The sequence below is a fragment of the Anarhichas minor genome, unplaced genomic scaffold, assembly GCF_050575085.1.
Source record: "Anarhichas minor isolate MPS153535 unplaced genomic scaffold, ASM5057508v1 ptg000042l, whole genome shotgun sequence".
Lineage (NCBI taxonomy): Eukaryota > Metazoa > Chordata > Actinopteri > Perciformes > Anarhichadidae > Anarhichas > Anarhichas minor.
The window spans coordinates 7,561,541-7,589,026 of NW_027466488.1; the positions used below are offsets into that span (position 1 = coordinate 7,561,541).

The 27,486-nt window shown below is 42.3% G+C and overlaps 1 protein-coding gene across 2 annotated transcripts; it reads right to left on the reverse strand.

Moving 5' to 3' along the window:
- Positions 1-14,361: 14,361 nt before the first annotated feature.
- zdhhc7 (zDHHC palmitoyltransferase 7) lies at positions 14,362-26,309 on the reverse strand. 2 transcript variants are annotated; one of them, XR_012959146.1, is made up of 9 exons: positions 26,162-26,309; positions 25,038-25,133; positions 21,001-21,351; positions 19,298-19,422; positions 19,020-19,116; positions 18,489-18,570; positions 17,833-17,963; positions 17,158-17,519; positions 14,362-17,035 (listed from the first exon to the last, which is right to left on the reverse strand). XR_012959146.1 is itself a non-coding variant. In XM_076110077.1 (8 exons), the coding sequence occupies exons 3-8, from the start codon at positions 21,343-21,345 to the stop codon at positions 17,337-17,339; spliced, it is 963 nt and encodes a 320-aa protein (XP_075966192.1). In that variant the 5' UTR covers positions 21,346-21,351; positions 25,038-25,133; positions 26,162-26,309; the 3' UTR covers positions 14,362-17,336. The 2 variants fall into 2 exon arrangements, 1 of the variants encoding a protein (XP_075966192.1); XM_076110077.1 differs by having other exon boundaries at positions 14,362-17,519.
- Between the last annotated feature and the right edge of the window lie 1,177 nt (positions 26,310-27,486).

The window sequence follows — 27,486 nt, forward strand, 5'->3', positions numbered from 1 at the left end:
CTGGAGGGGCTCTGGGAGTTTGCCCAACCAGTCTACATGTGCTTTGTGGATTTGGAGAAGGCTTTCGACCGGGTCCCTCGGGGGGTCTTGTGGGGGGTGCTGCGGGAGTATGGGGTGCCGGACCCGTTACAACGGGCGATCCGGTCTCTGTACGACTGCAGTAGGAGCTGTGTCCGCATTCTCGGCAATAAGTCAGACACGTTCCCGGTGGGTGTTGGCCTCCGCCAGGGCTGCCCTTTGTCACCAGTCCTGTTCATGATTTTCATGGACAGGATATCTAGGCGCAGCCTGGGGGTGGAGAATGTCAGTTTCGGGGGTCTCGGGATCGCCTCTCTGCTATTTGCAGATGATGTGATCCTGTTAGCCTCCTCGGATCGTGACCTCCAGCATTCACTGGGGCGGTTTGCAGCCGAGTGTGAAGCGGCGGGGATGAGAGTTAGCACCTCCAAATCTGAGGCCATGGTTCTCTATCGGAAACCGGTGGATTGCTCCCTCCAGGTGGGGACGGAGTGCCTACCTCAAGCGAAGGAGTTTAAGTATCTCGGGGTCTTGTTCACGAGTGAGGGTAAGATGGAGCGGGAGATCGACAGACGGATCGGTGCAGCTGCAGCAGTAAAGCAGGCGCTGCACCGGACCGTCTTGGTGAAGAGGGAGCTGAGCTGGAAGGCAAAGCTCTCAATTTACCACTCGGTCTACGTTCCTACCCTCACCTATGGTCACGAACTCTGGGTCGTGACCGAAAGGACAAGGTCGCGGCTACAAGTGGCTGAAATGAGTTTCCTCCGTAGGGTGGCATCAGGAGGGAGCTTGGAGTCGAGCCGCTACTCCTTCGCGTCGAAAGGAGTCAGCTGAGGTGGTTCGGGCATCTAATTAGGATGCCTCCTGGACGCCTCCCACTGGAGGTTTTCCAGGCACGTCCAACTGGGAAGAGACCCCGGGGAAGACCCAGAACATGCTGGAGAGATTACATCTCCCAGCTGGCCTGGGAACGCCTCGGGATCCCCTAGAATGAGCTGGAACATGTTGCCGGTGAGAGGGAGGTCTGGGTCAGCCTGCTTGACCTGCTGCCACCGCGACCCGACCCCGGATAAGCGGTGGAAAATGGATGGATGGATGGAGTCAAAGTTAGTGATATGATGAATGGAATTACGGTTGATCTCACCAAGATGTTCACCGTCATTTATCCTAGAGAGGAACTGCAACACTCGGATCTTTGTTTGCATTACGTCGGAGGACTCCAAAGGACGAGCCAAGACACCTAGAGTGAGACAAGGAGTTAGCTTGACATTGCCCAAACAAATAAATACATTCACACACATAGGAGGGTCTAATTTACTGGGGCAACCGTCACAGACGATTGCGGATGTTTTTTTTTCATAAATAAATAAAAAGTATATCTGCTAATTAGTATACTGTGTGCTACATGGAGTTGGTAGAGGGTAACAGAGCCTACATTTGCAAAAACAAGCATTAACATTAATCCACAACCCTAAAAGTTGATCTCTTACCAAACAGAAACATACCGTTCGTCCAGGTATGTTTTTCTAACGACAGTGTTGGTCGAACACAATAAATTAAGCTAGCATAACAAACTCTTCTTCGGGTGAGAAGCCAGCACACGGTGAAGCAGTGCGTTACTTACTGTGAATTAAATCTCTAATCGCACAGAACTCCTCGTATTTCTCGTTTTTAAACAAGTCCAACGATAGAAATGAATAGTCATACCTGCAAACACACGAGAGGTCAAAAGGGTGACAAGCCCGAAACCCTGTCGGGGGGGAGGGGGGGTATGACCTCGGTGTGTCACCTTGCTTAATGACCGAAGCAGACTTAGTCCAGCCTCTCTCATCATCCAGCTTCACAGCAACGCTGGTTCCAGGCTGAAGGTCTGGTAGAGTTCTGGTAGGGGGGGGTGCTCCGAGAATTTTATTTTAAATACGAGGTTTAAAATGTAGCATTCTGGTGTACTCTGAGAAGAAAATTAAGTGATAAGACATTTACTTTAAGCAAAAAACTAATGTATTATTCAGTTATTAATCACTATTTCTGCTCTATTATTAATATTAACCTTTATTTAGACAAAATCCATAGAGACCGAGGTCTCATTTTCAAAAGTTATGGTCAAATAAAAACAAAGATAGCAAGAGTAGCGAGAACCATCGCCTCTACAAAGAAAGTGATTAGTTTTCATTGAACCCTGTTACTGTATGTCTTCATATTAACTTCCACTGTTACTTTAAAGCTGCTAGAATTGTGGTCTATCTTCTATTTGCAATTAATATGCATTCAATCCAGTTCAATTATTTAAATGAAAATGATAATCTACTCTGGCTAAGGTAGTTTATCAAGAGTAAAATAATAGCTGTGATCTATACACACCTCTGCATTAGCAACCCGCTTAAATGAAGGTACAGGCCAGGGGCGTTTCTAGGATTCAAAGAAAGGGGGGGCTTAGCCCCAAGGGAAGGGGCATGTTTGCGCGCGTAGCCCGCGGCCATTGTTTTTGGGGCCATGGATATCCATTGTTTCAGACAGTTCATAGATTGGTTCAATCAGAAAGAGTGTGATTTTGCTCTGTAGTTTTGCTTGCATTCAGTATATGATAACACAAGAGACAGAATTTCAGGGTCATAGTGAAATTTGACAACACAAATATGAACTTTTCTCAAATAAAGAGAGAGAAATAATTTTCCTGCTTGTAAAGGAAAGACGGATAAACTAGCTTTCATATCCGCGTCACTCCCAAATCCTAACTCTTAAAGGGACCGCACACAATGGATGGAGAATGGACCTGACAGTGTCAACTTTTGAGTTGTTTTATTATGAGCAGAAGGGAATAAGATTTTGATCAACATTTACATCTATTTTGTTGTCCGTGTAGTTTTTACATACCAGTGATATTTTATGCTCATTTGGACACTATCACTGAGATAGAGATGAACTAGTTCAGTGTCAAATATACCATTCAATGGAAAAATGGAATAACAAAAATAAAAAAACACATTTCAAGTACATCTTAATTATCGAATGATCAATATTGTATGATGGGCTGAAATGGAAGGCACCCAATGCATTCACTATAATCAAGTCAAACTAGGATTGCAATGTACAGAGAAAAACACTATAGGACTAGATCCAGGACAGCACTAGAGGCAGATAAAAAAAAATACACAAAAATACATTCAAATTATTTCAAAATTAGAATCCAATGCACAGGAGATTTCAGACAATTTAAAGTACCACTGATCAACCATGTACCTAAAAGGTGAAATACTCTCAATCCCATTCACATGCCTCTGCTATAAAGTGTGATTCATGGTCTATTCTGCCCACAAATGACTCCAGATCACTTGTAATCATAAGTATGATGATGATAGGCTATCGGATTGTAATTTGAAGGGGGAGAAAACATACAAACCAGAACGCATGCACATACTGTATGTAGCATGTTAGAGTTATAAATAACTTCTCCATGTGAGAAACAATAGTTTAATTTAATGACATCACCAAAGAATTTTTAATTTTTAATTTTTTTGAAAGCCAATAATGCCAAATTATTTGGGGGGGCTGAAGAACATTTTAGGGGGGCTTCAGCACCTTAACCCTCTCATTACTTCAGGGTTATTGAGAGCAACGTGGGACTGTTAGTACACTGGCTGTGGTCATCGTCAGTGTGATGAGAGGGCACCTGAGCCCTTGTTGCTGTAGTTCATCTCCTTGGAGCAGAGGCTGCATTTAGCATACCCTGCCTTATCAATGTATTTAAAACACTGTGACAGCGGGAAGCTGTACTCACGTCTGTTTAGACCTCCACCTTTATCCAGGCCCAGCTCCACTCACAGCTCAGCCCTGCGTCAAGCTGCGCTACACGTTGGACAGCTTTAATATGGTCCGAGGAACCAGAAACAAACAACTAAAGTCAGCTGATGAGCAAACTCCGACATCTATTGATAAAACAACTGCCGAGAATAACGACGAAGAAGTTCATGTCATGGCGGCGGCAGCACAAGAGCACCTGGGTGGTGTGAAAGACTCACTCATTCTTCAAGAGATACGAAACGGTAATCAAGCTCTCTCCAGTAAACTCGACTCTAAAACCGCAGAAATTAACCAATCTATCTCTGGACTGAAAACAATGCTGGATACACTGAGCACCCGCATAACCGAAGCGGAGGACCGCATTAGCACAGCAGAGGACCAGCTGGTGGGCCTAGATTCTCGCGTCCAAAAACTAAGTAAAGAAAATGACTTTTTACTGGAGAAAGTCGACCAGCTGGAAAACTACAGCCGACGCAACAATATACGTGTCGTTAACCTGAAGGAGAACTGCGAGGGAAACGACCCTGTGAACTTTTTTACCAAGTGGATCCCAGCCACTCTCGGACGAGAGCATTTCACTGAGCCGCTGATCATAGAGCGAGCACACCGAACTCTTACACACCGTCCACCTGCAGACCAGAGACCGAGACATGTATTGATACGCCTCCTTAAATACCAAGACCGGGACGAAATCCTGCGCATCGCCACACAGAGGTCCAAAGAGAACAACGACCCCGTCATGTACGAAGATAAGCCTGTGTTGTTTTTTCCTGACCTGATCGCCAGCTTGATGAAACGCAGAAAGGAGTTCGACCAAGTTAAGAGGGAGCTTCGATCCAAGGACATACCGTTTGCCCTGCTTCATCCTGTAACACTGAGGATCACGCTTCCGGATGGAAGAAGAAAATTCTTCTAAACACCAAAAGAAGCGGAGGCATTCCTGTGCGACTCCCCGGGACAAACATAACGGACCAGGCGGACAGAACCAACAGGTGGATGAAACCTAGACACGCAGCGGCAGCTCTCAGGAGCTGTCTATCTTTAGAGTGCAGTCGCTTTGATGCTTGCTCTTGCCTCTGCTTGCTTCTGCTTGCATGTTCTTGCTTCAATTTGCCAGATATATCATATCTTGCCAGATATATCACATATATCACTCTTCAATGTTTGAGTGAAGACAAATCCAGAAAGTCGTCGAGCTAGTTGGGTTGTTAGCTAATGCTAACTAGCAGCTAAGCTAAAGCTAAGTAGCAGCAAGATGCCTCCCTTCTCCACGGACGACTACTACAAACTCCTACAGAAGATTGCAGTCTTGGAAACAAAAATCCACCGACTAGAAGTAAACGTGGAGGTAAATGGACTGTGTGGGAATGATACCACTTTACCATGGACTCAAAACACTGGACAAATGCAAGCTAAGGCACAGCTAACTAGCACAACCAGGCCTACCAAGAAACAGGAGAAGAGAGCAGATAATGTATCTTCAAATGGTAGTCCTCCCTGGAACTCTCTCGGTGCAAAGCCGAAGAGAAAATCATACCCTCAGGATGTGGGAGGACGACTAACAGGCAGAGCCCAGCGCGCTGAGATTTGTGATGCGACTGGCTGGCCTGCACTACCACACAGGCAGAACTCCTCCTCAACCCCTGCACTCAGACGGACAAAGCCAAGGACAGCTGAGAAAAGTAAAACCTGCAAAAAACCTCCACAACAACCAAGCCTACAACTTCAAAACAGATTTGCTCCATTGTCGCAGGATCTTAAATCTCCATCTAATGTCCTGGATAAGCAGCTATCTCCTCAAAGCAGGGTAAGAACTGAGAGTAAATGTGAGAGTAAAAGGCCGCAGGCAAAGCGAATGACTGGGCCTGAGACTCTGATTGTTGGTGACTATGCTGTAAAAGATGTCAGAACACTGTGCAGCAAGAATACCAAAATACTCTGCTTTCCGAAAGATATGGTCTCTAACATGAGAGACAAAATCCTGGACATCGTGGCTGACTATCCTACTGTGAAAAAAAATATCGTGCATACAGGAAGTTGTGATATTGTGAAACAACAGTCTGAAGTTCTGAAGCGAGACTTTATTGATCTGTTAAACACAGTCAGCTCTGTCAAGGCTGAGGTGTTTATCAGTGGCCCTCTTCCACCAGTCAGAGGAGGAGATGAAGGATTCAGCAGGCTGTTTGCACTGAACAAATGGCTGTCAACTGCATGTACTGACCATTCAGTACATTTTATCAACAATTTCTACCTTTTCTGGGAGCGCAGACATCTTTTTAAGGCACATGGAGTTTGCTTGAACAAGTCAGGGGTAAAACTGTTTACCTCTAACCTATTTTTCTCCCTGCGTCACCCGTCTGTCCCTACTGCCAAGGACAAGAGACAAGAGGAGTCTAAACAAGAGATAACCGCACAGCATCGCCATGGAGACCTTGCGGGAAGGATGCCCCCGCCTAGCGACAGCCAAAAGGAGGAGTCTCCAACCTCATCATCAGGGACCGCCTCTGATCTCCCACTTTCCCCACCCTTCCGAGACGAGGAGTCTTTACCTCCCTCCCCAGCACCTACTTCCACCCCCCAAACTCAGAGATGGTCCCTTTCCTCTCTCACACTCTCCCCATCCTCCCCCCACCTGGAGTTCACTGACCACATGAAAGAGCTGGTCATTGCTGGAACCAAACACACTCCTCGCCCCACTCCTCGACGTACAGCTCCAGCCCCACCCCCGAAACTGGCTCCCAGTCCTCAGCCAGTTTTGACACAATCGGCGAAGTTAAACAGTTGCAGGATCTGTTTAAACAGTTAAAGATCCCTGCCCGTCCCCCACCTCCACCTCGGCTCCACAACCATCCCCTGTCTCCCCTACCTGATAAAGGCAATAATTGATATCTTCTGGGTCCAGGCTACAAGGCTAATGACACCAATGACTCTCTCCAGGAAAAGTCGGGGCCCTGTATGCAGCTAGCCTTCTCAATTCCTGTCCTGATAGTTTATAGAAAAAGAAAGGTGAGGCTGCGAAGAAACAATAGTAAACCTGCAAACTTAACATACATTCCTCGTCAGCCTGTCCAAACAAATTGGGCAAAGAAAGCTTTAACCACATTAAACTTAGCTTTATTAAATGTCAGGTCTCTGTCAGGAAAAACATTTTTAATCAATGATTTTATTGTTAGGCACAAACTGGACATTTTGTTTTTAACTGAAACATGGTTAAATCAAGATAACAGTGCAGCTGTTCTTATTGAATCAACACCTCACAACTTCAGTTGAGCGAAACAAGAGCGCATAAGAAAGGAGGTGGAGTTGCTATTTTATTTAATGATTCTCTTCAATGCAAGCAGATGTCCTTTGGTCATTTTAGTTCTTTTGAATATGTGGCTCTGAATTCCACTCAAGCTTTATTCCTAAACATTTACAGACCGCCTAAATACTGTGAAACCTTCTTTGATGAGTTTACTGAACTGCTGTCTGTAATCTGTATTGATTTTGACTGTGTTGTTATTGTTGGTGATTTTAATATCCATGTTGATAATCCCCAGGACAGAGGGTCTATAGAACTATGTGGTGTCCTTGATAACTATGATCTCACTCAGCATGTGACAGGACCCACCCACAACAGGGGTCACACTCTGGACCTAATCATCACCAAAGGTGTAAACATTTCCAAGGTCGCTGTGACTGATGTTGCACTCTCTGATAATTTCTGTGTTTTCTTTGAGAGTGCAATCTCCTTGCACACAAGTGTCCAAACCGAGGTTGTGACGAAACATTACACCTCTGAAAACACCAGTGAACTATTTATTCAGAAGTTCTCCTCCACACCAGCCCTCTCTTGCATCTCAGTCAATGAGCTTGTAGATGGCTTCAATTCTAAAGTTAAAAATATTATTGATGCCATTGCACCCACTAAAGTGAAGGTTGTCTCGGGTAAGCAAAGATCTCCTTGGAGAAATGCTACGCTGGTCAAAATAGAGAAACGAGAGTGTCGGAAAGCTGAGCGCAGGTGGTGAAAAACTAATCTCCAGGTTCACTGTGACATCTATAAAGAGAGACTTCGCAATTATAATTTGGAACTTAGAAATGCAAGGCAGTCCTTCTCTGACATCATAACCAAAAACAATAACAATACACGCGCCTTATTTGCTACCGTCCACAGGCTAACAAACCCTCCAGTGTCGGTAGCTGCTGAGCTACAATCCACCTGGCATGCAATCAATTTGCCTCCTTTTTTACTGACAAAATTCAGAAAATTAGACAAGCAGTCAGTGCCTCCACACCAACCACAGGATATGTGTTGTTCCCTTCTCTGAATAACATCCATTCAAATATCATGACACAATTTCATTCAATCGACCGTAGAAGCCTAGAAGACATACAACATCTGAAGTCATCCTCCTGCTGCTTGGATATTCTACCAACACACTATTTCAAACTGCATGACCACTGATCTTTTACAAATAGTAAACACATCCCTTCTCTCAGGTGTCTTCCCACAAGCCCTAAAAACTGCAGTTATTAAACCGCTCCTAAAGAAGGCTAGTTTAGACTCTGCAACAATGAAAAATTATAGGCCAATATCAAACCTCCCATTTTTAAGTAAAATAATTGAAAAAGCGGTTTTCCAACAGCTGAACAACTTCTTGGCTGTAAATAACTGCTTTGATGTCTTCCAGTCAGGCTTTCGACAGCACCACAGTACTGAAACTGCTCTTGTTAAGTTTTTCAACGACATCCACGTAAACACAGACAATGGCAGAAGTTCAGTCTTAGTATTACTGGATCTTAGTGCTGCATTCGACACGGTCGACCATGCCATACTCCTAGAAAGACTAAAAATCTGGGTGGGACTTTCTGGCATAGCACTTAACTGGTTTGAATCCTACTTGAAGGACAGAGAATACTTTGTGTCTGTAGCTAATTACACATCAGAGCTGACTAAAATGACATGTGGTGTTCCCCAAGGTTCAATACTGGGGCCTCTTCTGTTCAACATCTACATGCTTCCACTAGCTCAGATTATGGAAAACAACAAAGTGCGTTATCATAATTATGCAGACGACACACAAATCTACATAACTATGTCACCAGGGGACTATAATCCCATAAAAGGGCTGGGTAACTGCATTGAACAAATCAACAACTGGATGTGCCAGAATTTTCTTCAATTAAACAAAGATAAAACAGAAGTAATTGTTTTTGGTACCAAGGACGAACGATTGAAAATCACCGCTCAGCTTCAATCACTGATGTTAAAACCCACAAACCAAGCCAGAAATCTAGGTGTAGTTATGGATTCAGACCTCAACCTGAACAGCCATATCAAGACAATTACAAAATCAGCCTACTATCACCTGAAGAATATATCAAGGATTAAAGGACTTACAGTATGTCTCAACAGGATTTGGAAAAACTTGTCCATGCATTTATCTTCAGCAGACCGGACTACTGTAACGGTGTGTTTACAGGTCTCTGTAAAAAGTCTGTCAGAAAGCTGCAGCTGATTCAGAACGCTGCAGCTCGAGTCCTCACTAAGACCAGGAGGGTGGATCACATCACTCCAGTTCTGAGGTCTTTGCACTGGCTTCCTGTCCAACAAAGAATTGACTTTAAAATCCTGCTGTTGGTTTACAAAGCACTGAATGGTTTAGGGCCAAAATACATCTCTGATCTGCTGCTACCTTATGAACCATCCCGACCCCTTAGGTCGTCTGGGACCGGTCTACTTTCTGTTCCCAGAGTCAGAACTAAACATGGAGAAGCAGCGTTCAGTTTTTCTGCTCCACATATCTGGAACAAAGTCCCAGAAAGCTGCAGGTCTGCTGAGACCCTCAGCTCCTTTAAATCAAGATTGAAGACTTTTCTGTTTGCTGCTGCCTTTAATTGAACCCGATTCAATTAATATATTAATCAATTTCCTGCATTTCTGCATTTTACTACTGCATTTTATTTCTTACACTGTTTTTTAATGTTTTAATGACTGTTTTTATTGTTTCAATGAATGTTCTTAATTGTTTTTAAATCTCCTTTTCTTTTGCCTTATGTTTTGATGCTTTTAATGGTTTTATGTGAAGCACTTTGAATTACCTTGTTGTTGAAATGTGCTATACAAATAAACTTGCCTTGCCTTGCCTTTACCACCGGCGTCACTCTTTATGCTATAGATGTTGAGATAAAGTAAGTGATGGCAGCAATTCAAGCTTAAGTTTACTTCTGATAGATTGGTTTCATGTTAATCCACACTGTTTGCGTTCTAATAATTTCAGAAAAGGGTGTTTTCAGCATTTGTTATAATTTCTTGTTACACTTAAAATTGGATACTATACATATTGTAAAACTCTTTTTCAGACAGAGCCTTGGGCTGGTTTGTTTGAACCAGCCAGACATGTCATACTTGACAAGTGCAAAGTGCACAGCCCAGTTTGATAGGGAAGATAGTGTCAAATGTTTAGGATTAGGCACTTGGGGGGAAGAGGGGGGGGGGGGGGTGAAGGGGTTTGATTTCTTCGTTAATGTTGGTGCTTTGGTTTATAATTTTGTATTTGATCACAGGAGATACACTCTTGCACATGCACATTATGAGGAGCATAAAAAGCTGAGAAGAGAATGGGTAGGACACGTACTATCATCATCATCATTTAACTCGAAAGCCAGGGGGTTGCTATTTTAATAAATAAAAACATTCCAGTGACAATTGGAGAAACTATAATTGATCCATCAGGCCGCTATGTCCTAGTTAATTGCCAAATCTACTCGGAACCCTGGGCACTGTTAAACTTGTATGCACCTAACTATGATGATGAATCCTTTATTCAAGATATTTTTATGAAGGTATCAGGGGGACAACAAAACATACTTGTAGGAGGAGATTTTAATTTTTGTTTAGATCCTATATTAGATAAATCAGCAACAACAACATCCAAAACAAAAGCAGCTAAAACTACCTTATTTATGAAAGATCTAAACCTGACTGATGTGTGGAGACAGATGCACCCTCAAACTAGAGACTACTCCTTTTACTCCTGCCCACACAACTCTCACACCAGGATTGACCTATTCTTATTGTCAACACAGCTAATTCATAGAACACTAGAATCTGAATATTTATCTAGGATGCTGTCTGATCATTCACCTTTGACCCTATCTATTTTTATGCCAGAAAAACCAGCAAACCAATATAGATGGCGTCTGAACCCTACTCTCCTTCATAGACCAGACTTTTGCCAGTTTATTAGGGACCAGATAACATTTTTCTGTGAGACAAACTGCGCCTCCTCCCCCAATAGTTTCATATTATGGGACACGCTAAAAGCTTATCTAAGAGGACAAATAATATCTTATACAAAGGGTATCAAAAAGAAATATATGGCAGAGATAAATGAGCTAGAAGCAGATATTTTGAAATTGGAAAAGGAGTTTCATCAATCTGGGTCTAAAGAACTTTACCAACGGCTGGTTAACAAAAAACTGAAATACAATACATTACATACCTACAAAGTTGAAAAAAACATTTTACGAATCAAACAAAAATATTATGAATTGGGAGAGAAAGCTCACAAAATTCTGTCCTGGCAATTGCGAACAGAGGAAAGCTCAAGGTTAATTAATGCAATTCAAACTGAAACGGGTGCAATTTCACACAACCCAACAGAAATTAACGACTCATTCAAACAGTTTTATACAAATGTATAGAATCACCAGAGGATCTATCTAAGATTGATGAATTTCTGTCCACTATTGAATTGCCGAAACTCGGCCACGAAGACCAAAAGAATCTTGATTTGCCCTTCACTCAGAAAGAAATTGAAAAGGCCTTATGTTCATTACAACCCAATAAATCACCAGGAGAGGACGGCTTCCCTCCTGAATTCTACAGAGAATTTAAGGACTTACTTACCCCCCTTATAATGGATGTGATTGATTTAGCATCCAAAACTCAAACTCTTCCTGAATCATTCTCCACTGCCATAATCACTGTGATTCACAAAAAAAATAGAGATCCATTAAAGTGTTCCTCTTTTCGACCCATTTCCTTGTTGAATTCAGATTATAAATTGATTTCCAAAGCCCTGGCTAACAGGCTTGGCCAATATTTGCCAAAATTAATAAACCCAGACCAGAGCGGCTTTATTTTGAAACGCTCATCAGCCAATAACTTGTGCAGACTCTTTAATATTATCCATCTAACAAAATCTAAAACTGAACCATAGTGTAGCTGTAGAATTAGATGCTGAAAAGGCCTTTGATAGGCTAGAGTGGCCATATTTATTCAAAGTGTTGGACAAGTTTGGATTTGGCCATTTATTTATCAATTGGGTGAAAATCCTTTATCATAAACCCAGAGCCAAAATTACCACAAATGGACAGACTTCGACAGCATTTCCCTTGAGTAGATCGAGTCGACAGGGCTGCCCTCTGTCTCCAGGACTCTTTGTCCTGGCTATTGAACCACTTGCTGAAGCAATTAGACGGGATCCAGATATAAAGGGATTCAGAGTGGACCAAATAAATCATAAAATTAATCTCCTGGCAGATGATGTAATTTTGGATCTAACAGACCCGGTTAACTCTCTCACTAAATTACAGATGCTACTAAACACATATGGTGCTATTTCAGGATACAAGGTCAATCTGGAAAAAAGTGAAATTATTCCACTCACGAACTTCGATCACACTGAATACCAACAAACAACCCCATTTAAGTGGCTCCCGAATATTAAATATCTAGGAATAATTATAGATAATGATCTTAAAAATTTGTACAAACTTAATTACCTCCCATTGCTGAGTAAAATCGAGGACGACCTACGCAGATGGATGAATCTACCCATTACTCTAATTGGTCGAATAAACTGTGTGAAAATGAATATTCTCCCGAGGTTGCAGTATCCTTTCCAGTCCTTACCCATTCCATTACCTCAAACCTTTTTTAAAACCCTCAACAAACACATTAGGCAGTTTCTATGGAACTGTAAAATGCCAAGGGTGTCAATGGAAAAATTAACATGGGATTATAGTCTAGGAGGTTTTCGACTACCCAATTTGAAGAAATATTATTTAGCAGCCCAGATGCGATATATTTTGTCATTTTTTGACGGTGATGCTGCCCCCTCTTGGATACAAATTGCACTTCATCCTCTCAAAGAAGAAACCTCCAGTGATTTTATTTATAAATGGAACTCCAAAACCATAACCAAGAGGACAGACAATCCTATTTTGAAACATTTTATTAAAATATGGTATGAAGTTCACAAAACTCTTGGACTAAATATGAGACTATCACCAAAAACACCTCTAAGACAAAATGAACGTGTGCCCATGACTCTAAGTAACAAGATTCTGGAGACTTGGCATGACAGAGGAATCCAGCATATCGAAGACTGCTTTGATAAAGGACTCCTCATGCCTTTTGAAGAATTGAAGAGAAAGTATGATTTGCCCAGTAGAACTTTCTTTTGTTACCTTCAGTTAAGATCCTTTTTGAGAACCAACCTGGGCCCTGGAATGACTCTACCTGTGTTAACTAACGTGGAAAAATTGCTTCACCAGGGAAATGTGTACAAATTTATTTCTAAAATGTACTCTATGTTGCTGAATGAGGGCCCAAAACCAGGATTACACAGATCCAGGATGAGATGGGAATCAGACTTGAATAGAACAATTGATGAAGAATTCTGGTCAGATTTGTGCCAGAACAGTTTGTCAGCAACGGTTAATTCCCGGTACAGACTTGTTCATTATAACTTTCTTCATCAGCTGTACCTCACCCCACAGAAGCTACATAAATCCAAACCTGAATTGTCAGAAATGTGTTTCAGATGTGGTATAGAGGTCGGCTCCTTCCTACACTGTACCTGGCTTTGCACAAAGGTGAGGTCCTTTTGGTATGACTTTTGTAATACAATAACTAAGATCACAGGGGTTACCTTTCCATTAGATCCTGAGCTATGTTTACTGGGAAACTTCACAACTCTCAACAGGTCCTTAACGAAGCTCCAAATTAAACTAGCAGAAATTGCTTTATGTGTGGCCAGGAAATGTATCGCAATGACGTGGAAGTCTGATTCCCCCACTCTCATCGACAAATGGTCTGTGGAAATGAACAGTTGTATTCCTCTTGAAAGGATTACATATAGTCTCAGAAAGAGATATCATTTATTTTTGAAAATCTGGCAGCCTTATTTGGAGTACTTAAGTACAACACTAACAGTACCATAGGACTAACTATTTAGAGCTCTGATTTACAATATACACTGTCATTGCAGTCTCTTTGTGCTGTGTCACTTTATGCACCAACCTTTTTTTGTTTTGTTTGGGTGGGGGGGAATTATTTATTTACTTAATTTTATTTCATCTATTTGTGTTTTTTCTTTCTTAAGTTATGTATTTTTTTGTAATGTTTAATGTACTGTGTTCTGTATGCTCTCTTGCATTCTTAAAATACTTGGAAAAATAAAATATTCCCAAAAAAAAAAAAAAAACTTCGGTTATCTCCAACATGGTATGTCGGTTAATTATGTGTGATGGACAATCAATCACTATTCATAGCTTCACAAGTTTATTATGCAAAAGAATGACATTGAGGATATAAGACATAGGATTATGACACATTAATAAAAAAAGAACTAGAATAAAACATTCCATTTATATATTGTTAATGGTAACCTTTATACTTTGTTTGTAAAGCTGAAATATTTTTGTTCTAGAGGAAAGATTCTCCCAGGACAGTAGGAAACAAAAGCTCTCTCGGCTGTTCATAGCGATATTAATGGTAATTCATTCATCCCGTTAACAATCATTAACACAAAATGTTCAACATTTTCTGTGCAAATCCACTTTAACTACAAACTAGTATGAGAAGAAAAACTTTTGATCGAATAGTGTATCTGTTTACACAATTTTGCACATTGTCAACCAATCCTCTCCCCATTTTGATTGTATTTTAAAAGTCACACAGCAGAAGGTGGAGAAAATACAATTATCGGTATAACCCTTTAAAAATCATCACTCATTGATTCTAATGCCGACCATGAATATAAAACTACATACCCTGTAACTGAATCCCAAATTAAGACATGACAACAGCATGAGTTAAGTCATGAAACAGGACCATTCGACTGTGAAATACTTGTACACATCAACCAGGCTTACCCAAAATAAACCAATCAACATCCAATATTCATACGCAGTCATCACAGAAACATTTGTCAATCCATAAATAGCGCTGGCGTTCTGCTACTTCCTACAAATACCACTAAAAGTTGAACAGTGCCTTAGTGCCTTGCCACTGTTAGTTCAAGTCCCACTTCAGACAACGTTTTCGCTCAAGTAACCGTTTGTGTGTATTAGACTAGTCCTCTCATTGGCTCGGGATGTCATGATTGCATATGATTGTTATGGATATGCTGTGTGATAGGCTGAACTTTTCTCCCTTGCATTGTGCACCTCATTAATTACACAACAGTGCATTGAGCATGTTAGGATACGATACTTGCTGAATATAGAGAAAGTATGACATGAATAAGAAAGGGATATTCTGCCAACATGTAATCAGAAAACTGTTGCTGAGGTGATGCAGTCCTGCAGAATAAAATGAGAAATGAGAGGCCAGCAGTAATAAAATCCCCTGATGTTAGTTAGCTTTCAGTGCTGTGTCCCATAAGTCCCAAAATAGATACGTTTTACATTCTAATGACAGCATGTCAAGAGCATCAGATATCATCATTTAGTGTAAACAGTAGAGTTCCTTCTCCTGACAACCACAGATGAGAACACACAGCAGTATATATATCGTCCAACGCTTCAATCCTGAAGTCACATCCATCCAGTGCAAACACGCCCATTGACTATGCAGAGTGAAAATAGGAGACAAGTTGTCACAGAATGAAAACATAAATATGGCAATAATGACAAAATCTTTCAAGATGAAAAACTCCCTTGACTGAGTGGTTTTATAGGCATGGACAAGTGTTGGATAACTTATATCTGCTTCTGTCCTGCCACTAGATGTTTCAGGCTGGACATTTCTTGAGTGAAGTAGGAAAGCTCCCCGAGACTTTGTTCAGTGTTAAAACTTGTACAATGAGCCCGGTACCCCAGCCTCTTTCAGCAAAGCAGCCCCCTTTTTAAATTATACAGGCTGACTGCACAATGGAGCTCGGCTCTGGAGATCAGAGTGAGCTCCAAAAGGAGCCAAAAGAAGGTTGTGCATGCAAAGCCACAACGTCTGAAACTCGGCTCGGTCTAGTTTAAATGCTATGAAGTCTTTTCCAAGAGTTCTTGCGTATGGATTCCTACCACACACAGAAGTAGCCTTCGGTTTTAAGAGAAAAAAAAAAAACTGTGCATGAGTAAAACTATTCAAACTTAAAAACATTCGGTCTTTTCAGCAGCCGAAGTTGTTCAACCTAAATCACTTCTTTATGAAAACACAGGGAGGCATATGAGTGGTCTGGGGGGGGGGGGGCACTGATCATTGGTGGCGAATGAGACGTGGAGCAGCATGTAGTGGAACGGCACATTTATGGACACAGACATGTATGTACAACTTATAAAAAACTGATTTGTTTTTAAATCTAAATGAAGATTCAGTATAACAGTTGTCATCTCCAGTGAGACATTGTTATGGTCGACGATTGAGGAGTTTCCACTGAGATGAAAGGTAAAGACGCTTCAGACGTTATTTAAAAAAAAGGGACAATACATTTCTACTGGCCTGAGTAAGCTAAAGAATCAACAATTCCATCCAAATGAAGGAAATCATGACGAAGAGGATGAACAGATAAGAAACACCACTCAGTCCTCTTGAATATGAATGAGGCTTGTGTTCACAAAAGCCCGTTCGTTCATTTGAACATAATGAAAGCCTCAATTCCTGGCTGAGATGCGGACTGATTGAGCCGTTACACATGCAAATCGAGGCAGCGCTGTGCTGCATAATTCAGACCTTCTCTCAAGTGCCATGTAAGTAGTGTAGGTCCTCGACTGCGATTCCTTTTGTCTGGGTCCAACGGAACAAGTTTCAAGCATTTCCTCTGGTCCAGTGATGATGAACGATATGTCGCCGATTCAAACGCTTGTCTTGAATCTTGTGTGCGCAGCAAAGAAAACAAACTGCTGGAGTTGTGTACTTAGGGTGCGTTCAGTTGAGTTCAAACAGCACCTTGGACGTCTCACAGGGAATAAAAGACTCTGTTGAGTCACATACTGCATGCTTTACCTAAAAAACACACACAAACAAACCAAAACATCTGCTCATGTTAGAAACAATATTCCAGTTGGTCAGAATACTTGTGCAGACCAAAAGGACTTGGGTCTACATCAGCATGTGAGAAAACAAACTTTCAGTGGTGGTTGACTGGGGGTCCCACTGGAGCAGCCTGTCTCCCCGTCACCCACATGAAGCACAGCCTCAGGGAGCAGAGGTCCATCCTTGCCCCGTCCCGAGGAGGATATAAAAAGAAATGTTGCTTTAGAGACGGTCAAGTGTCGGTGAGCGGCGTCACATTCCGCCACTGCTCTCAAACAGAGAACTCAGACCCGCCGCGGCGACCGTGGGTCAACAGCAGCAGGCGCCGCAGACGCAGGCCTGTGAATGGATTGCACCACAGCAGGGAGGGCGAACCCCCAAACACAGCTCTCATTCCATCCCATCGCATGCGGCGCTCCCATGTGGGCTTCTCATTTTTAAGACGTTCAATCTCCTGCAAGACATTCAAACCCCTCTGTGAATAAAATATTCCTCATTAAGTTACTGTTTGCTTTGGCTCATTGGCATGCTACATACACAATTACATTAACAAACCCGAGGAAAAACCCCCACAGGGTATCATATTGCTACTTTTGTTTCCTCACCGGGGAAAACAAGGCATTAAATCAAACTAATAACATATTCTGTACACTTGAAGAGCCAAACACAGTTATCAAGACTACGGTTCCCTTGTCATCTTTCTCCTAGCTATTCAATCTGAGAGGAGCAAAGCTTGGGGGGGGGGGGGGGGTGAAGTGGATACTGACCGTCTCGTCGTTGCAGATGGAGTGGATCTGCGTACCAAACATTACAGCTGTGAAAGTGAGGAAGAGGATGGCTTCGAGACAGAGGAAGATCAGCAGCAGCACAGACACCCCTGGAGAGAAGGCACTGCACTCTAGTCACAGAGGGAGGGGAAGAAACATGTTTTTATATTTTGCACAGAACAACTGAAATGTCAAATGAAATGAAGACTAAATTAACGATGCATATATCAATATACGACTGGAAGTCTAATGTATCCTCCCAAAACTGTTACCTGATTCTAACAAGCTGGAAAACTGAATCTATACCCAAAAAAAGCATCATATCGTAGAAGCTGCTGTACGAAGAATGAAATAATATCTTCATTTTCTAGTTCATTCCTGCAGAGATCCACAAGGGAGCAGGACAAGATCAATGGCAGCTCTGTGATGATTGTGCTGCACAACTCCAATGACTTGTTCTGTTCTCTCGAACGTGATAGCGATATCTTTCCCTTTTCCCCTCTGCTACGTCTGTCTCTCTTCACATCTCTAAGCAGTCTCAATCTCTTGTATAAATAGCTGTGTTTCTGACTCATCTCTCTGACATTCTCCATTCTCCTTTTTTTTGACTCAAACACAAGTCATAGTTGTCTCTGCAACCCAGCGAGAGGCCTTACCGTTCCACTGGACTTTAATACAGGTGAAGAAGTGCATGCTGCTGAGGCCCAGGGCATGGGCAGAAATCAGACTTATGTACATCTGCAAAGAGAGGAGAGAGGTGAGGAGAGAGGTAATGAGAAAAGGTCACTCTTATCCCACTAGGTTGGTTTGCAGATACTGTTATTGGCTAGTTTATTTCACATTGGTAATAAAACTCTAAAAGCTTTTGACCTCAGTTAAAAAAACAACAACAATGTGTGGTGCTTGTTTGCTATAGTTTTTTTGAAATGATCAACCTCTCTATTAATGCCGATCTGTAAGGAGCACGAACTAAACATTTCATCTCACATGTGTCCCTGTATTTCATTTAAGTAATTATAAAATTAAAAACATGTTAATGAAAACAATGTGTAGAGTCAAGAGGAATGTAAACGTATTTATTATAATGAACATGAAGTAATTCAAAGTAATTACTGTATCCATAAACTTTACCACAGCCCTTGTTCAAATTAAAAAGTACTACACTGCGAGTACTTCTGTATACTTACAGTGAAAAGTACAAAGAATCTCTGATTCTTCTCTCCCACGCAGTTATTGACCCAGGGACAGTGGTGATCCATCTTCCGGATGCATCTTTTACAAATACTGCAGCCAGGAAAGAGAAGATGTTGATTCATGACTCACTGACTCGGTTAATGCCGTCACCTCTACTGCTAATGTTTACACAACATGTGCATATACAGGTGTTTTCAGAAGCACAATTTGGATGCTACAAGGCGGGGGGGGGGGGGGGGGGGGTAAAGGAGCATGTCACAGTTAGACTGACCTGCAGTGGTGTGCCCTCTCAGGCTTGATGCTGCAGCACTTTGGGCACTTGTAAATGACCTCGCCAGGCTTCAGCTGTAAGCTCTCCATGTACTCCTTGGTTGCGTTACCCTTAGGAACCGCACCCTAAGACAGACAAAGACAAACACGGTCAGGTACAAATGTCTGAATAAATGCATTGTGCCATTATGGCTCAGAGAACTCAAGCTGTGCGTATTTTTCTTTGCAGCAATTTCACAATCGTTTATATGTTTCTAGGACGGTGAAAAAGGCATAAAACACCGACCACCTGTACACACATTCCCAATTATTACTCGTCTTTTGGAGTTAATTAAGATTGGATGTAAAGTAATCTGTTTGGTCTGGGAACCTACAAGTGATCCATTACCTGAGTGAATCATAAAGCGAAATGCACAAAAAAACGTAAGCGCTTTAGAGCATTACACCGCTGCACAACCTTCTGTGTACTATTTTGGGCTTTTAAATGGAGCAATTGTCGAGGCTGGGCTGTCGGGCTAGAAAGCACCAGTGGAGCCGTCGTCACACATCTAGCTTCTCTGAGTAAACAAGAGTCAACACTGCAGCAGCAGCACAACAGTATTTGACCTACAACCCCCCCGAAGCATGAATCGGCTGAATTCACAAATAGTCACAAAGTATCAGTAACAAAGTGCAGAACAATCCCTGTGGCACTTACGAGTGTAGAAGAGAGACCACGTGTGTGCACATACAGGAAAATATGCTCAGGTGCAAGACAAAAAATACTGAACTACAGGGCACAGAGGATGTCTGCACATCGTTAAGCTCCAAATAAATAGTTAATTTCTCTCTCTCGAATTAAATTGCCGAATTTAGTAGACTGCTCACACATCTTTCCCCTCAGCTCAGCTTCCCATATTACACCAGTGAGTGACTACAACCACTGCCAATGCAACTATTACAGTACGACTCCTCCTGACCAAAACTCTGTCCAGATTGCACCGATATCAAATCAATTTGTATTTACCTAAAATGATTAATTTTGCTTTAACTGTAAGTACAGCATTAATTTAGTATAATTGTTTCAGGAGCTACAAATGTAGGGTCACATTTATTATCTTGTGTATGACTATCTGTCCGTTCGGCCGTGACTAAGTGAGTGTGCACCTCTGTGTCTGTCCAAGGCAAATCTCAAATTTTGCTGCAGCAAACTGCATAATGTTTGTGGGTGCCTACTTATGGCTGCATGCTCAAGGACCTCTCATGGTTGCAGTGACTCACAATTTCTCAGAACGCATTTTATCACTTATTTTATACTGGCATTGACCGCGTGTGCTTACTCCTCACTTACGACTCTTAACCGGCCCCGGATAACACCGCTGAGTGCATCGCCGCTACTCAGCGGCTAGAGACGCAGTGGGTCAGCAACAGTTTGCACACTGTTATTGTTTTGGAGAGTGCATTTGGCTAACGGAACTAGCAGAACTCACACTGCTGAGTAGCTGTCGGTTGTGCTCAGTGGCTGTTGCAGACACACCTGGCGGAGATCTGCGCTCTACCGAGTTCACCGTTCTAGTTGTAGTGTGGAGTTTGTTTTGTAGACACACATGCTTCGTCTTACTGACCGACTACGTTTTCTCTTCCTCTACTGCACTTTCAAACTCTGCTTTCCTCCTCTCACCCTCCCTCCTTCCCTCAACCTTACTTTACTTAACTTAGCCTTACCGGGTCAGTCATCATGGTGCGCATATGTGAGGCCAATGCAAGTACAGCCAGGGAGTTGAAGGTGGCCCCGTTCAGCAGCGAGTACCAGAAGTTCTTGCCGGGCAGCAGCATGACAAAGTTCACCACGAAGTCAGCGTACAGCACCAGGAACCAGGTTATGCCGGCACACACCATCCCGCAGCTGTCCTGAATGAACCACATGGTGCGGTTCCCCGCTGCGTGGCCAGAGTGGGGACCTCCAACCATCACCCCGGCTGCCAGGCTTCCCGTCTCGACATCTGCACCTGCCGACAGCAGCGGGTGGTGCTGCTCCATGTCTCGCAGTCGGTGGTTTGAAGACTGCATCCTGCCCTGGGGTTAGGGGGAATATTTAAAGCAAGATTAAAGGGCTACTGTCTCGGTCTTCTCACGATAAAAAAAAAAAAAAAAAAGGACAAGACATATACAGTATTTTATAGTAATTATTTCATAAGGATGGACAGTTATCACAGTAGCTAATAACATCAAAGGAACGGTATACAAGACTCACAGTGAGAACAGTAGTAACAATACTCTGATATACAAACTGCACAAGTAGGAAATAGCATTTATCAAGTGTACTCTGAAGGTACTCTAAACCACTGATTCTCAAAGTGGGGTCCGTGGCAATCTGCCAGGGGGTCCGAGAAATAATTAGCGAAAGATGATATAATTGTGCTGTATTCTTGTGTAGTGCATATGTCTACAGATGGACAAGCATACTGTGTCCATTACTCCCACCCACATTAGCTTTGGGCCAATAGAAACTCTGATACGATTATGACACACAGCAATAAGTTCATTACTTTAAATTTGAAGCACTTACTGGAAGTCAGCATGAAACGTCTGGATGTATTAGCACTATGCCAGTATTGCTTCTTTTCATTTTCTGAAAGCTTTTGAGATCACCAACTTGAAAAGTTTTTTAAAAAGCTGTCAAGTTGAGTCCAAATTAAATTTATATAAACTTACACTCTGTTTAAATGTATATAAGTGGTATTAACATGATTCAAATAAAGATGTGTTTATGTCACTATGAAACAGGTCTGAAGAATGTAGGTTGGTTTTAACCCCTGTCACCCAAACAGTTTGAGAACCCCTGCTCTACACAGTACGAAGAGCAGACTAAATCAAGAAGAATTACAAGTCATTCATGAAATAAACATGTCAAAGAGGCAGTGTACAGCCTTGGGAGTCCTTTCAGAGAAAGCACAGTTAAACTTTGGGGATATTTTGTCACAAGGTCACCAAAATCACCAGGAAACATCACATGAGAACCCTGAATATCTTTTTTTTTTCCATGTTTAATGCAAACTGTCCAGGAGCTGTACAGACATCTTGCTCACCATCCTTAAACCACACCACAAGCGGGGCAAATGTAAATGCCATGCAGCTGTTATCCCAACAGACCTGAGTCATTGGAGTTCCTCTGTATTTATGTCACGCTCACAAGAGAACGTCCATGACCCACCCGTGAGACAATGTCCGCCGCTTTAAGATAAATCAATGGCTGACCTGATCCCTTCAGGAAACTGATCCTGCAGCTGAGGAACATGTGAGGAATACGGGCTAATAATAATCTATAGACTCAGTAGCTCCTGATGGCAGACTTCATTGTGACTCGCTGAGACAATATGAACCAATCAAACAAGGCAGTACAAAAACATACTTTGTGTAAACTCGCATTGCAATTTACTGTATGATTAGCCAAAGGTCAAAAACATGCATCTCTCTCTGCCCAAATTAAGCATACTCAATAAGTGAAAGGGACAAGATTAAATTCTAGTGGCTACTGATAAGAGTGTATTTAACTGCATAATATAAAATATAAGTAGACTGTATTGACATAGCCGAGAGATACCTCTCTTAAATTGAAGTCTGTCGTTGTCTAACACAGGAAAGGCATTATAAACACATGTGCTGTCATGACACAGCCTATCTATTCCTGAAATGTCAGTGGCACGGTTTAAAGAACATTGCCTAAATATCTGATATTTAGGCACAGAATTGACTAAAGTTGTCAGTCAGAGGCACTTATTGCATTCGTTGATGCATTGTTGTGGTGGACTCTGATGTAATGCTTTGAGGCAAATGACTGCTTCCTTTCGCTCAGCTTTTTAATCAAATGAGACATTTTCAGCGAGATGGGTGGTGCAGAGCTACGGCGGCCTTCCAAGCACCACCCTGCTGTTTGTTCCTGCTTGCATCCAAAGGCTTTCCGTGTCAGTGGGTGTCATCTAAATTGCTTGTAAAAATGGAAATGCCAACGGAGACGAGATGCGTTTTGCCAGCAGAGCTGCAACCTCACACCCACAAAGATGTCCTCCTGACAGACAGAGGAACAGAGGTCCAGCTAGAAGTCCAGTTCAGGTCACACATTTATTGAGAGAAAGAATAATTGATGAGTCTGCTGCTCTTGGCTTTCAAGAGGATATGCACCAAGACAGGTAAGTGGCAGTTAAGCTTGTAATCTTCACGCAGCACTTAAATTTGATTGGTTAAAGGCTTGTCATCGCTGGTGACACAACAATGGAGGTTCTCTGTGAAAATAGAATTGGTAGTGACTTTCAATCTGTGCTACTGTACTGATTTTAAAATCTTAAATCACAATACAAACAGTAAATCACTTAAATCACAACATTGCTCCATCCAACTTCCATCTGACTAGAGGTCTAATAGTGAGAGTAACTGAAAACACCTCTGTGAGTGTGCACGGGCCTTTAATCGCAGGGATTAGTGACCGATTCGTCTGGCTCATACGTTTGCTTTGCAGGATTCAATTAGAGCAGTGTGTCACAAAGGCACACAAAGGATCGAAGTATGAGACACAAGAAGGGGCTCAATCAGTAAAATCAACCACTGTAGAGTGAGTTGTACGGGGAATAACTCATAGAACATGCTCGAGCACATAGGTCGTGCTACATGTGTCCGAAGGAAGTTATACTGAAGATTGTTGATTGTTTATATTCATAAAGCCGACGACGGAAGGAAACCGTAGAAGTTTAGGAAAAATGCCAGCAGACATTTTTGGACAATTAAGTACTAGTACAAAACCCATTCTCCTTAGTATGGCTGATTAGAAAATGAAAGAATCTCAAGAAACATTACTGTTCTGCAATGCTCTTTGTAGAATCATAAGTACCAGCCAAAGGGTGTCTCTGTCAAGATGACGTAAAAAGTAATTTGTGTTGTTCACGATGCATCACCACCGGCGTGAATGCTGTTTTTTTTTGTTGAGCGGGAAAAATGTTTTTAGCATCTTCCTAAAGAAGGCAGAAAATGCTCTTGACTAGGCTAATTCATTCTTCTGTGGTCAATGAAAGGGAGATCCAAAAAAGCACACCAGCTGGTTGTCCAGCCGTCTGTCCTTCACACTGGTCACTGTCTCCCCTCCCCTCCTTATCTCGGACATACACAACAAACAGTAACCTCCGTGTCCTCCTGCTCAGATCACTTTGCAGGATCACTCTGTCGCAGAGGCATCACACACACTATAAGTCATAGCTGGCGTCGACTGTCAAAGAAAATTACATGAAACAATAGCCAGAAATATTCCTGAAACAAATGGGTTTCGATTTTCTAAGTGAGTTCGTGTTTCACTGTCGCATTTCCAAATTGCATAAACAGCTTAAGGGCCAACCTGATGTCAATGCGACTGAAAACAGTGAGAACTAAAAATAAAACCACCTCTGGGTGAAAATGTTGACACAACTGAATACATGAAAAAAACATCTAATAGCCAGAAGTATTACATACACAACCAATACATGACATGCTATTTCTATGGCCTCCTCTGTAAAGAAAACATTCAACCTACAATATCAACAACCAACTAAAAGACGTTGTATCAAGTACCACACGGTCCAACTGAAAACTCAAACGCTCTCCTGTATAGACAGTTAAGTCTACTACTTAGTATAAAACCTCCTTTTCGCAAGCCAAAGCCAAAGCGAGGAATGCCACTCTTTCAGCTCTTCTCTGTGTAACATGCACATTGGGAAAACTGTGGGGCAGCCTACCTAATATGTTGTCTCCTCACAATAACATGCTGTGGCGTGTACCTCCTGGACCAGCATTCAGGATGAAGACGTGTAGGCTGGCACGGAGTCCGACACCTGAAAAAGGACACACAAACAAAGCGTGTTTCATCTTAAATTAAAAACACATTAAACACTCCGCCCGTTCATTATACACCAAGCTAAACCCTAATGGAGTCTACTAAAATTGAATGTCGTGTTTTTTTTGTTTTGGAACTGTATTTATATGGAGTGTAGACCACACTCTCAGTATAATGCTATACAGTTTATCGGGATCGCAAACTACAGCCTCCATCATGACTGAACAAAAGTTTCAACAAAAACAAAACATGATAAACTCGATGCAGGAAGGAGTTATCACAGGGCTGTTCTATGAGATTACCACACATTGACACAGTTTGTACAAGGCTTGCTTCCTCCCCAACTCAATGAGTCTGTGTGGTGTCCAGGATTTTTGCATGTGTTCCCTTTTTACTCCCAAAAAAACACACCCATCATGACGGCTATTCATAGCAATGTGGTGACACTGACAATTATTTGCTGCTTGTAGTCTGTTGACTGACTTTCCTCTAATGAGTCTGGGGTGGTAATGAATCCTGAGTGTTTTGACCACCTCGATGTAGCCGAGGTCTCTGTGCAAACCACCAAACTACAGCAGGACCACCGACATGCAACAATTACTGATGCCAACAGTCGCCATCAACCGTGTTTTTCTTAATTACTATTACAATAGTTTCCACACTGAGATGTAAGTGACATTTTTACATCTATCTAATAGTGTAAGTGGATAACTAAGACCTGTCCGGCCAGATCAGACGTGATTTAACCAGACAAACCACAAACTGAAGCACCTCAACAGACGTTAGAGGTGTGACGTTAGAGAGCCCTTCTTTATGATAACTGTAAAGGTCGTGACTGAACACACACGTGCATATGTGCGCGCGCGCGCACACACACACACAGTTTCCTAGTCTGACACTTCACATGCATGCGGACTGGATGGTAAATCTCGCTTGCTAACTAGCCGAAGCTAACACAGCTAGCATGCTATGTGCGAGCGACGAGCGCAAAAGCAGAGCCTCCCGAGCGACAGCTGAATGACATACCTTGATATTTCTAATTTCTTTAGTTGGGAAAGCCGTCTTAATACATCTTCAAGCCTTGTGTTTGGGCTAAACTCCAGTTGTAACGCAGCCGTACCCACGGCAGCAGTAACACATCGCTCCAACAACGGGCTGACAGCCACCAGTAACGACGGAGCTTCCGGGGTTAGCCTCGGGTTTCTCCGTTACCGTTCGGGAATGTCCGGGGAAATGATTGTTAGTTAAACAGCGTCACCTCGTGGATTGTGACATAGTTGCAACTACAAAACTGATCATCTCAGTTCTCCACTCGCAGGTGCTAATTTGCTAAATGCAGTAACATTAGAGTGACACTCCACGAGTAAACTTGGAGAAACTATCCTGCATTGAAGTTATGCTGTTTAAAGGTCTAGCTAGCATGATTGAGATAACTTATAGTTTGTAAAAGTGCAGTTGTTAAATCTTGCATGCATGCATGTATATATTTGTTAAATCAAATTATTTATTTCAGCAAATATCTCATCACGGTCCACTTAAGGTTGTGCCCTGAGTAAAACATCTGGTGTTCATACACAGCCTGGGGCTCTGTAAACATGAAGCAAACCAAGTGGCTTCAACCGAGCCACACAACAATATTCCAGCCAGTCAGCAACCGGGGTTGTTCGTCCTCATGCACGTGACAGGGGGAAGGCCATGGATGCATTAGATGAAAAGCAGTGACTTGCATTAAGGCGCCATACCAGTGTTTTTGAATTTGAATTGTGTAAACCTTTACAGTGAACATCAAGTCTGCATTAATTTCTGTCACCGCTAAGGCATGGACACTTTTCAAATCAACCTGCTCTTGAACTGCTCCAGCGCCCCAACCGTGACCAGGATAAGCAGGTATAGAAAACGGATGAATATTTTACAGTTCTGATCTGAACCCAGTCTCTCTCAAAAGAACAACCTCACTGAATCCTCTTGACATTTCTACAGTGACCATCACTTTGAACTTCAGCAAAAACCTGTGCATGAGGAATTCAGCAAAGCAGAACACTGTATTTGTTCTGCTGATGCTAAAACTTTCATGCATGCTATACTTTTGGTCCAGTCAGTGATGTCACAACAGGTATTTTGTGATTGACAGCTGAAGAGAAACACTCTCTGAGTGAAATATTTAGCTTGACCTGACCAGGGTCTCCTGTGGTCAGCAAGGGAAAGGGGCCCACTTGTAGCAGCATGTCCCCAGCAGGGAGCTGCATGACCTTCCTGGCAGAGATGGGCAGTATTTCTATTACTTGTATTTGAAATACGTATTTCAATTACTTTTCAGTATTTTGTAATTTGTATTTGATAGGGCCGATAAA

Excerpts from the sequence above, each read along its gene's own strand:
- zdhhc7 (XM_076110077.1), bottom strand. The coding sequence starts at position 21,345 with ATGCAGTCTTCAAACCACCGACTGCGAGACATGGAGCAGCACCACCCG. Across the intron at positions 19,423-21,000 it reads GCACCATGATGACTGACCCG|GGTGCGGTTCCTAAGGGTAA; the intron begins GTAAGGCTAAGT and ends TGTCTGTCTTAG. Across the intron at positions 19,117-19,297 it reads GAGAGGGCACACCACTGCAG|TATTTGTAAAAGATGCATCC; the intron begins GTCAGTCTAACT and ends TCCTGGCTGCAG.